This window comes from Ornithodoros turicata, chromosome 3, assembly GCF_037126465.1.
Source record: "Ornithodoros turicata isolate Travis chromosome 3, ASM3712646v1, whole genome shotgun sequence".
Lineage (NCBI taxonomy): Eukaryota > Metazoa > Arthropoda > Arachnida > Ixodida > Argasidae > Ornithodoros > Ornithodoros turicata.
The window spans coordinates 65,755,832-65,767,864 of record NC_088203.1 but is presented as its reverse complement, the minus strand read 5'-3'; the positions used below and the strand labels follow the sequence as shown (position 1 = coordinate 65,767,864).

At 49.0% G+C, this 12,033-nt stretch overlaps 2 protein-coding genes across 2 annotated transcripts; both read right to left on the bottom strand.

The window, feature by feature from the left end:
* Nucleotides 1-7,525: 7,525 nt before the first annotated feature.
* On the bottom strand, nucleotides 7,526-10,465 carry LOC135389581 (uncharacterized). The gene is made up of 2 exons (XM_064619616.1): nucleotides 9,145-10,465; nucleotides 7,526-8,847 (listed from the first exon to the last, which is right to left on the bottom strand). Exons 1-2 carry the CDS (start codon nucleotides 10,463-10,465, stop codon nucleotides 7,526-7,528), a joined length of 2,643 nt encoding a protein of 880 aa, XP_064475686.1.
* A 648-nt stretch (nucleotides 10,466-11,113) lies between these two features.
* Nucleotides 11,114-11,761, bottom strand: LOC135389580 (uncharacterized). Its single transcript, XM_064619615.1, has one exon. The coding sequence runs from the start codon at nucleotides 11,759-11,761 to the stop codon at nucleotides 11,114-11,116; it is 648 nt and encodes a 215-aa protein (XP_064475685.1).
* Nucleotides 11,762-12,033: the final 272 nt, after the last annotated feature.

The following is a 12,033-nucleotide window of genomic DNA, read 5'->3' as shown; positions in this document are numbered from 1 at the left end:
CAAATTGTGCTCCCCAGCAGGTTTCGTGACTAATGTACCTTCTGTGTACAAAGAGAGATGTGGCAATATTGTGTTGAACATGCTTTGAAGACTGCCCACCAGGGGGCCGGGTAGTAGGACGAGGCCGGAGGTACATGGCCACGTGTGTGCGTATTACTGTACAGGTACAGGTGCAATAAAACTACTACTGGTTTTTATCCACGATAGCACATGGTGTCAGAAGTGCAACATGCGACCACGACAGTGAGAGAAGAGGGCCGGTAACACCTGACACGAGAGACAACGTTTGATGCAAGAAACGAAGCCGGTGGCGAGCTCGTTCGGGGAAGCCAAGATGGCGGGTGGAGAACAACAGTCCGTTTGGCCGAGCTTCGGGTTCGCGCCGCCTGCACAGTTCGACTTCCAGCGACCAGAAGAATGGACGGCATGGTCTCATCGTTTTATGAGATACAGGCGAGTCTCGCGGTTGACGGAAGAGGACGGGGCAGCTCAGGTTGACGCTCTGATTTATTGCCTCGGAGGAGACGCGGAACACATTCTGTCAGCAGCGGGCCTTTCGGAAGACGAAAAAACAAACTTCGACAAAGTGATCGAAGTTGTTGAGAAGCATTGCATCGGGAAAAGGAACGTAATCTACGAGCGGGCGAAATTTCACCAGCGAAAGCAGGAGCCTGGGGAGCCGGTGGAGTCGTTTGTAACAGCCCTACATCGCCTAGTGGCCCACTGTGGGTATGGGGTTTTGAAAGATGAACTGGTGCGTGACCGCCTGGTGGTAGGACTACAGGACAGAAAGCTCTCTGAACATTACAGAGCGACCCTGACCTCACCTTGGAAACAGCAGTGTTGAAGGCGAGACAGAAAGAAGCCGTCAGGAAGCAACAAGCGGTAGTGCGACAAGAAAATCAGGCGGAAGGACTATCAGTAGACGCCCTGCGAAAATCAGGTCGACTTCATCGCGACTCTGAATCAACCATCAAGGGTGCGCCAACAGTGCAAAAGTCGACACAAGGATGTGGCAGAAAGTGGCAGCTGATTTGTTTGAACTAAAAGGCAAGCACCACCTCGTAGTGGTAGACTACTACTCACGGTACATAGAAGTGTGTCACCTACACGAGATATCATCGGAGGCTGTCATAGCGCAGTTGAAGTCTACGTTTGCCCGTCACGGCATACCTGAGGTGCTCCGATCAGATAACGGGCCACAATTTACGTCACAAGCATTCGGAAAATTTATGAGAGCGTACCAGGTACAACACACTACAAGCAGCCCTCACTATCCGAAAAGCCACGGAGAGGCTGAGAGAATGGTCAAAGTGGCCAAGGACATACTGAAGAAAGCTGAAGACCCATACCTGGCATTGCTGATATATAGGACAACCCCAGGACCCTGTGGATTCACGCCAGCCCAGCTACTTATGGGAAGGCAGCTGCGAACAACACTCCCTACTTTACCATCGCAGCTAATCCCAAAGATGCCGAACCACCTGGAGTTCCGAAAACAAGATAAAGAAGAGAAGCAAAAGCAGGCTCAAGGATATAACAGAAGACATGGAGCCAGCATCCGTAAGGAGATGTCAGCAGGAGACACCGTTTGGGTCAGGGACCCCGGGACAGCAGGACAGGTTGTACAGAAAACCAATAATCCAAGATCCTGGGTGGTAAGGACACCAGTCATGGAATTAGTCAGGAATACACACCACTTGGTCCCAGCAACGGTTCCAAGATGTGGTTCACAGACAGTGGATACAGATGACGAAAATGCAGCTTCGGAGCAGGACACCAGTGATGAAGACCTGTGTTCTTTGCCTCCAGAACCTGAGCAAAGCAATGATGAGAATGAGGTGTTCCCCAAGTGTTCTCGAGGTCTGGTTGACAAATTGTGCTCCCCAGCAGGTTTCGTGACTAATGTACCTTCTGTGGACAAAGAGATGTGGCAATATTGTGTTGAACATGCTTTGAAGAGTGCCCACCAGGGGGCCGGGTAGTAGGACGAGGCCGGAGGTACATGGACACGTGTGTGCGTATTACTGTACAGGTACAGGTGCAATAAAACTACTACTGGTTTTTATCCACGATAGCAAACGTTCTTTTTCCCTTTCCCCTCTGTTCTCTCCCCCGCTTTGGCGGTTCTGGATTTTCGTTCGCATCCAGTGAAATAAAGAAAACGCGGAAGCGTTGGCTCTTTCTGTTGCACAAGGTGCTTTATTTTTCGGGATTGGTATTTCCAAATCACACATATGCAGTCTTCTGTATCTGCGCCAGACACAAACTTCACATGAACATTGTTTCTGAAGTTCGAGTAATATGCCGAAGCAACTTCGCATTCACTGTTAGCTGATATGTCTCACGTGGAAGATTTCACAGTAGATCAGTAAATTCACTGCACAGGAACACACATTCACAAATCCAGCATGACAGATAACATGTCCATATCCCTTTGCTGCTTGTGTAGTGTCACATGTGAAGGTTGACCCGTCACAAAGGAACCTGTGCAGCTGCTAAGCCAAAAGATGATGTTCCAACCACTCAGAGTGGCATATCCATTCTATTGCGTCCATGCAGATGCTTTTCTGAAGCAGATATGAGTTGAGCAGTACCTAGTTGATACCTGAGAAGAAAGACCAGAACAGCGATCAGAAAACGTGAAAACTAAAAATTCTACCGGCCGAAATGTTGCGTAGATGCCACAGGTGCGGTGCTATGCTATGCTACGCTAAGTGGCAGAATGAAATCGGAACCGACTTACCTGCCATTGAGTGGGAAAACACAGTATTGATCCTTCTTGAATCGTTGTCGCGCCAAGCAAGCGAAGCAGACCTGCCTTCCACTTATCTATCACTGAATTCACTTGCAGAAGTATCCAAGAGTATTCAAGTTTTGCAGAGCCGGTATCGACGGGCACTAAAAACCATCCAAAGCGGTACCGGCAAAGATGCTTTGCGTGCGTCCCTGCTGCACCATATTTCCTTCCTTCCTTATTATGGGTTTAGAGTGGTCAGCCAGACGGTATGGCTTGTCGAAACTTTACGGCGAGCTGCTCCGGTCCGGCACCCCAGACACGGCGGTGCCGGCTTTCCCGCGCCACGAAAAGGGTATAATTTCAAACCGACCAATGAGCGCTCGCATAACAGGAGAGCGGCCGCAAGAGCCAACGGGATGCTCTCGGTAGAGAACTCGCGCTTCGACGTAAAAACTTTGACGTTTCATGACGTTTGATGACGCGAAAGGCTCGCAGCGCCTCACTTTAGTCCGCAAAGGAACTCGCGAGTTTCATCCCCTTGGTTGTGCTATGGTGGACTCATATGGGTGGACTAGAAGGACTGGTGAGCCGTTCGGCGGTTGTCATATGTACCCGCCGATGTTCCTGCCGAGAGATGGCGCCAAGCGTATCTCGGCGCTATGCGATCTAATCGCCTCTCGCGGCTCATTTCAGTGCTACTCGTCACGTGATTACACACCTGCCGTTAACCCATGAGCGTGCCTTTTCTTTGCTCTGCATGCAAAATGCCCCTTGAGTGTCACCTGCAGGAGCAAACGAATGGCACATCCAGATATCAGTGCTGACATTCGTCGGCGCGTCCCTATCAGCCCTCGGGTCTGGGACACGTGTACTTTGATAATGATAAAGACGTGTTCGAGCAGCCGGTTCTGCCTTTGGGTAGTGATATTCGTGATATGTGCTCATCGTTCCCTTCATCTGAGCGACCTTTACCTTCCAGGTTGCGAGGTCCGGTGACGGGGGATTGTGATAGAAATGTTTAAGTCGGTGGTGGGCTATAAGGGTGAGATATACGTTAACTGGAGCTAACCAACGGAAGCGATAGAACTGCTGATTACAATCTGCATATGAGCAGTCAGTAGAGGGAAGGAATCCGGAAGACAAAGGGGACGACACGAAAATATAACGATTTATACATTTATTTCAGAATACTGGTCCCAGAAGGAACCTGGGAAGGAGTAGGGAACGTACATTAATTATATAATATACACATAATACACTCGTATAGTGGCGACAATTCGAAAGAAACCCGCAAAAGAGACGCAGCAAAGGGGTCCCAAGTTATCTTCGCGAACGTGACGATCGGTAACACGAGTGTTCTATATACCGGTAGTCTGACCTAAGCAGTAGCATAATGAAGTGTTCTTCTGAGATAGAAGAGGCTTTCTCTTGACTGTGATGCCTATTAAGCGCACGTGAAAATTCCATCTAAAATCGGACGGGGCGGCGACCCCAAGATATTTGTACTAAGCTCCCTTCCAAATATACTATGATGTTGGCAAAGCCTGTGCTCTACATATAACAGCATAGACAGAGTTTTGTCGGTGTTCAAATTGATTTGCAATTTGTAACACCACTCGTTGATGCGTTCTAAACTGCTTTGCAAAGGTGCGTAATATAAGGCGAGCAAGGTGAGCCATAAGCAAAGCACACAGAAAAAAAAAAAGAAAAAAAAGAGAGAGAGAGAACGATAGGCATATTGAGGACGCACGTTCAGACATCCCTATGTTTTTCGGAATATATCGCGCGATATGCTACGCAGTCATCAGCGAATAAACATGCTTTACAATTAATGTTACTTAACATATCGTGCATATATAGACAAGAAACAGCAAAAGTCTCAAGACTGACTCCTGTCGTATACCCCAGGTGTATGGGGTTCGATCAGACAGGGAATCAGTCCTGAAGCCAATCCATGATATTGGTATTATGTGTCAGCTTTCTATAGGGTACGTACACGGTCAAATGCCTTGGAGAGATGCAAAACCAATATTTCAATTTGTAGGTTATTATATAAAGCAAATGCAAAGTCGTGGATGAAATCAAACAGGGCCATGACAGCGGAGTAGCCCCCACGAAAGATACGCTGCAAGGAATGCTGTTACTTGATCATGATGTTAATTGTTTGGAAAATATGTGCTTTAGCAATTCACAAAAGCTGGAAAGAAGAGAAAATTCGAAACCAAAGCCGGGACTCCTGCCTTACGTATCGGTTTTGTACGAGCGCATTTCCATTCGTTCAGGACAGTCCCTTCGTCCAGCGATATCTGGAAAATAATTTTGAGGAATTGCGCAGCTTACTCGGCGTACCTTCTAAGAAAATCATTCGGAATATTGTCTTGCCCAGAAGACCACAATATCGCGTCCTGAAGTAATCAGTCCCGAGACTTTTTGGACTAGCATATCCACTTTTTTCCTTTGCCAGTCTACCCGCAGAAGACTTCTTCATATTTACCTCCCACAGTGGCATAATAAGAAATAGAGATACAAGTGCTGCTTTAAAGTAATGTCATACTAATAATAATTCGGGAGTTTAAGTTGTGCGACAACGGTGATAGATCTATTAGGAGTTTCCCACATCTTCTATATAATCTGTTCTCTGCTGTGAGTCATTTTGTTCCTCTTTTGCTCGATACTTTGAGTAGTCATATGCCAAATTTGCTGGGAGTACGCAACAAAGACGTAGCTATAATATTTCTTTTTAGTCTCACTTAATTTCCTCATTTCCTCCTTCAGTGCCTTCGTCAAACCTGAAACCAGGGTTAGTTTCCATCGCTGTCTAATTTTGTTTATGGGACGTTTAAGATGCCAAGCTTCGCGTGTCAGCCATGGTCTTTGAGTGTGAACCTTGTCTTTTTCGTTTTCCCCGTTTTTTCCTTTATCTTTCCTTCCTTCTCTTTTTCGTTTTTCACATTTTTTTTGAATAGCAAGCCGGCTCTTTGCCTGGCTAGCCTTTCCTTCTTTTTTTCTTAATAAACATATTACCCCCTCCCCCTGTAAGGCTTCTTGGACACGAACTTTCTTGTGGTCATGTGTACAGTGGCCTTGAAAATTTTTCAGGCCATATTAACATTTCTCGAGATGCTACAGATCCAGTTAAAATTTGTACAAGGATCTGCCCAAGGAATATCGTGGAATATCTGGATTTTAGGTCTGTCATGCTTAAATTTTATATGGTGCATCTCAAGAACCATCTTGTGATCTGAATGTCAACCAAGTACTTGGCAGTCCCGTTTCCAGTGAAGGGTGTTAGGCACCAGGAACAGATCACGTCTTGAAGCAGAAGACTCTTGACTTCACCTCATAGCAAAATGCAATATCAAGTAGTGCATTTTCATTTATGAAGTCCGGAACTCCGGTTGGGGTTTCCTAATTTACACTTCAACATGGGACCATATACTGAACAATCATGACATTATATCCTTAACCGTGTTCAATGTCAATAGGTTTCATTTGTAATTATGTTACACCCTTTTTAATATAACCTGATGATGGCGGTGATGAGGTAACAGAAAAAGATGGGGATATGAGTCGCGACAGAGTCGGGGCTACCCCAGGACGCCTACAAGCGACGAAATGCAAACAGATGCACATACGGTGAACGGATCAATTGCAAAATGTAGGACACAGGTCTCAGAACGAGTGAGGGTAGTATGACACAATTAAGTAATATGGCGCGGGGGGGGGGGGGGCACACCAAGCGGGCACTTCGCAAGTGATAGGGCACATGTATATTACGCTTTTCAACTTTAATCTGTATAATCTATAATGATGGCATTAAGGCTGTCGGTTGTGGGCCACAAACCCAGGTGGCGAATTTCCCCATTTATCATCATCAGTGTATTCGTTGTTATTGTTTAATGTCACGCTAACAGCGCTCTTAGGCCGCTCAATCAGTGGATAAAATGAGTTTAACATGATGTTCTAGGAACCCTTTGTATAACATCAATTCCATTCAAGCATTTTCGGTTAATAATACAAGTGTGGCATTTTTTCTTCTCTCTCTCTCTATATATATACGTATATATATGCAACAAAATAAGGAGCAAGGAAGAAGGAGCAAGGAAATAAGGAATATATCTTTCGCGCTGTATATATATGACTCGGTCGTTCTACTGGTCAACAGTAAAACCGTGCGTGCAGAGAGAATACTACTGCGGTGTTACAATTTCGTTTTTTATGGCCGATACCATGTTCCTTTATAGTTACATAGGGAGCAAAAGAATTGCATAACAACTAAGATGTTGCGGCGAGATGTGCGCCATAGTTTAGCTAAATGACAATTTAGTTGAACAATCTACCATCGGCCTATGTTCCGTGACAAAGTGTTCCCAGCTTCCTGTACACAGCAACTCGATAATCTAGGCTGCAAAGAAAGAACGTTTGAACGCCAGGAGAAAACTTTGAGTCGTCATATCCGATACTAGTTCCAAGTGCACCGCACGGGTGACTGCGCATGTAAATAGCGCTATGTAAGACTTCTTGTTGCCTCCACCTGTTGGTTTGATGATCAACGGTCCCGCGAAGTCTATCCCAACCACTTGGAATGGCCGGCTCTCAGTCACCCGCTCGCTGGGCAGTGGTGCAACAGGTGCGGACGCTGGCTTTACCCGGTGTCGTTTGCATGCGTTGCATCGAAAGATAACTTTTTTGACTAGTTGCCGGCATCGCTGTACCCAGTATCGCTCTCGCACTTCGGTTATGGTGTCTTGCACACCCCCGTGGAGAAGCCGTCGATGAGCCGCCTCAACGATCAGTTCGGTGACTGTGTCCGTGCGGGAGGAGCACCGGATGTCTTACGTCCGTTGGCAATGTCGAGTGCTGCAACCGCCCCGAGATCCTTAAAATATCATCCTGGTCCAGAACTGGCTGCAAGAGGGCGATCGGAGACTTCGGGCTCACCATGCCCCCACCTGCGAGCTCCTGTAGCTCCTTGTAGTACTCGGACCTTTGTGCCTCTTTAACCCAATGGACCTCAGCCTCATGAACCTCATTAGCAGTTAGGGGCCCTTGTCGCCTCTTCTTTCGCCTGCAACGGTCTGCAAAGCGGCGAATCCATGCTGTGAGCCTCAACACGAAATACCAACTACTGTAGTTATCTAGCCTCAGTAGGCTGGAAGTAGTAGTGTCAGTGTCCACGAAGAGCACTTGTATCTTAACCCGTTCTGCTTCTACAGTCTCTTCGTTCACCTGCGGTTCGTGCGTGCCGCTGGGCCGTAACTCCGCCGACTCCGACAACCATGCAGGGCCTCTGAACCATATCTTGCTGTGTAGCAGTTTCTCCATGCTTTCACCTCTTGTGAGCAGGTCCGCTGGATTTTGCTCCCCTGGACAGTGCCTCCAAGCAGCTAGATCGGTTGCAGTTTGAATTTCTGTCACCCTGTTGCGTACAAACTGCTTCCACCGCAGTGCCGATCCTTTAATCCAACAGAGTACGATGTTCGAGTCTGTCCAGAAGATTAGCTGGAGGGGAAGGTGAGAGAGCGAACCCAAAAGGCTTTTGGCCAGCCTACATCCTATTAGAGCTCCCATGAGTTCTAGGCGGGGTAGGGTCAGTGTTTTTAGCGGCGCAACTCGTGCTTTAGCAACCATCAGCGTGACCACGACCTTTCCATTGACGTCCTCTGTGCGCAGGTATACGGTGGCTCCGTAAGCCGACTGACTGGCGTCCGTGAAGACGTGCACCTGGATTGCGTTCGCAATGTCTTCAACCCCTTGGCTCACATACCGAGGTATTTCGATTCTTGCCATGTCCGGCAGTTCCTCGCACCAGCGCTTCCACTCCAAAGCTACTTCTTCAGGTAGTTCGTCGTCCCAATTAAGACCATGCTGCCAGATGCGCTGGAAGAGCATGCGAGCCCGTATCGTGAATGGACTGGCAACACCAAGTGGGTCGAAAATCGAGGCTGAGAGCTGCAGCACCGACCGTTTCGTGTTGCCCGCCGACGTGGTGTTGGGTGGGCTGCATTCCGCGAGCTTGATGCTGTCAGTGTGTTGATTCCACCGTAATCCCAAAAGTCCTGTTTCTATGGTCGCAGCGTAGTGCTCTTCTAAGCGTGGCTCGTGATCTGCGAAGAGGCGATTGAGAACCGGGGAATTCGATGCCCACTTTCTTCACTCCATCCCAGCCGCCCTCATGACGGTATTCGCGTCCTTGTAAAGTTGTTCAGCTTCATCCTCGCTTGAAGCGCCAGTCAATAGATCATCCACATAAAAGGAATTTGCAAGATGCGCTGCCGTTTCCTGTAGGTGCTCTTCCACATTCTTTAGATGGTACCGTATTGTCGCCGACAAAAGGAAAGGACTGGAGGTTGTACCGAACGGTACTCTGGTCATTCTCCAGACTTCCACGTTGGGCAACTGACCATCTTCCTTCGGTGTTTCGTTACACCACAGGAAACGAAGTGCGTCACGATCCTCTTCCCTGACTACAATCTGGAGAAACGCTTTGGCAATGTCCGCCACCAGAGCGACCTTGACCGTCCGAAAGCGCAGCAGCAGCGGCAGTAGTTCCGTGTTTTGCTTCGGTCCCTTTTCGAGATGCGCGTTCAGAGATGCGGTCCCCGGGGCATGCGATGAAACATCAAAGACAACTCTGAGCTTCGTTGTCGTTGAATTCTCCCGGACAACCGCCTGGTGTGGCATATAATAAATATGCTCTGTTGGTGCTTGCTCCGCTGCGGTAACTACCTCTGCATGTCCGTCGTTGAGGTACTTCCTCATCGCACAATCGTACTCCAGCAGAAGAGTTTTGTTCGAACGAAGTCTCTTCATCAGGCTTCTCAGCCTACGCTCAGCTACTTCCCGGTTGTCCCTCAGCGTGGCACTGCCAGTCTTCCACGGCAAACTCACTTTATATCGGCCGTCCTCCTTTTGTATGGTGTCCTGGAAATGTAGCCACACTGCGTCGTCCTCTGAGCGCTGGTCATTTTCGCCGTCTGTTATCCCAAGACCATCCAGCTCCCAGAACATTCGGAGATCAAACGGCCTTTCCTCGGTGCTTGCCTCCACGTGTAACGCGCAGGTAAGCGTGATGTCTCCGGTGACTGACGACAGGACAGCGGTGGGACCTTGGAACGTCCAGCCTAACTGCGTGTTCACCGCAACTGTACGGTCGTCCGCCCCAGACCGTCGCACATCGGACTTTAGGAACCTCCACATCTGATCCGCTCCAATCAGAAGACAGATTCCTACTTCGGCTTTCGCTCCTGAGAAGAACATTTCGTCGGCAATGGAACCGCCCTCCCTTCTGATGGCGTCCACGAAGCTGTCATTTGCCGTGGCGTCTGCCAGGTCCTTACAGATGAAAGTAATTTCTACGGCTTCAATCAGATGCTCTTTCTGATCGTACTGGCTCCGCAAACGCACCTGGACCAGTCTTCTTCTGTGTGAACTTATTGACGTTTCTGGGTCACCAAATGTGTTAAGTCGCACGGTTACTTCATCCAGTACCGGTAGCCCCAGCTGCCGTGACACATCTTCTCGAACGAACTTTTTCTGACTGCCGCCGTCGAAAATACCTCGGATATATGCGGATTGATTGCCAGCGATGACCCATGAGCGGAACGTCTGCAAAAGTACAGTGGCACTGACCCTGTCTCGATCGGAGCTTGCTGCGTGCATGGCAACTGTGTCAACTTCTTTCGCTTTCGTTGACGAGCTTCCCGACCATTTAGGGTCGCACATGGAGGTCACGTGTTTCCCCTTGCATGTTAAGCATGTGACTTTTCGCCTACAGTCCTTAGCTCGGTGCCCCTTGACGGTACACCTGAAGCAGCGGCCGTCCGTTCGCGATTACCTTCTTTCGTTCCAGTTCTATGGGTGTGTTGCAATCTCCACTGCTGTGCTCTTCCGAGTCGCAGAAGATACACTTTGACGTGGCTTTCGCTAATGACTGCAGTACGGCCGCGGCTGGGACGTTCTTCTCTTTCCGTAGACTCTTTCCCAGGGTTCCACCTCTGGGTGGCCCGTCTCTGTTCGTGCTGACCATACCGGACTTCTCACGGCTTTCCACTTCGATACGCAGGAAGTCCAGTACTCTCTCTAACTCCTTTTCGGTGTACGAGGTCTCGTGCTGTACTTCTCGTTGACCATCTCCCGATGCACTGTCCTGTTGAACAGCGGTTGCTGTTGTTGCACGTGCTGATCGGCGATAGTACTCCAGTGTGATGTCGCTGGGTAGTGCCTTGAGAAGGATGTCCACCAGCAAAGCAGCGTACGCTGAGTTGGCAACTCACAGAGCTCGCAGACCACGGATATGAGCCTGCGTGTGATCGTACAGTCGTCGAAGTCCTCTGACATCACTTGGTGACGTCACCAAGTTGATGTCACCAGTCACGTTGGTGGGAGGGTCCGGAGCTTCGCAAGGTGGTCCTGGGTGATCCTTTTCCGGTCCCCAAATCGACGGGTTAGTATCTTGACAGCGTCCTCGTAGCACGCCTCCGAAGCTTGCACACCAGCTATAGCGGCAGCGGGTGGTCCAGACAAGAGCGTCCGCAGGTATTGAAATTTCTCACTTTTTGTGAGATCGTCGTTTTCGTGCACCGCTTCGCAGAATTGTTCCCAGAAAGGGAGCCATCGATCCAGATCTCCACGGAAGGTCTGTAGCTGTAGCTTGGGTAGCTTTATCCTCTTTGACCTACCTCTCGTTCCCTCTTCGGTTACTGCAGAGGCCGCAGGAGGTCTGCGGTCACCTTCCGTTAACTCCGCAATCTTCGCCTTCAACAGCGCTGTCGTGTGAGCGATGCGATCCTCGTATTCCAGGACCATAGCGTAGTCTTCAGCGAGGCTCTCAGTCGCCACCAACGCTTCCAGCTCCGTGTCGAGTTGACCGATTTCTCTGCTGGTCGTAAGAAGTCTCTCCAACAGTGACTCGTACGTATGTGCCGTAGTTCCAGTGTCTGCGAGGGCAGCCGTCGCCTCATTGATAATCTTAGTTGACTGTCCACGTCGCGCTCCTCGCTTGGCCTTCAGACGTTCCATCAGTGCTGGTCGTTGATGAACCTTCGATAGTAGATTTCCCAAGTCAGCAGGTCCTCGAATCGATCGTTCCGGTATGTCACCGAGTCGAAGTCCCGGGTTTCGGCACCAATAATATTCAAGAATGGACCCACGACTTCGAGAAAACTTCAAATTTCTTTATAGAACTGATCGGAGCGCTTTGCCCCATCCAACAACAACAAAATAACAAACAAAAAATATCACCCAATCATTGGCTCACACGCTATTTAAGGTCCCCGAGAGCCCACATCGTC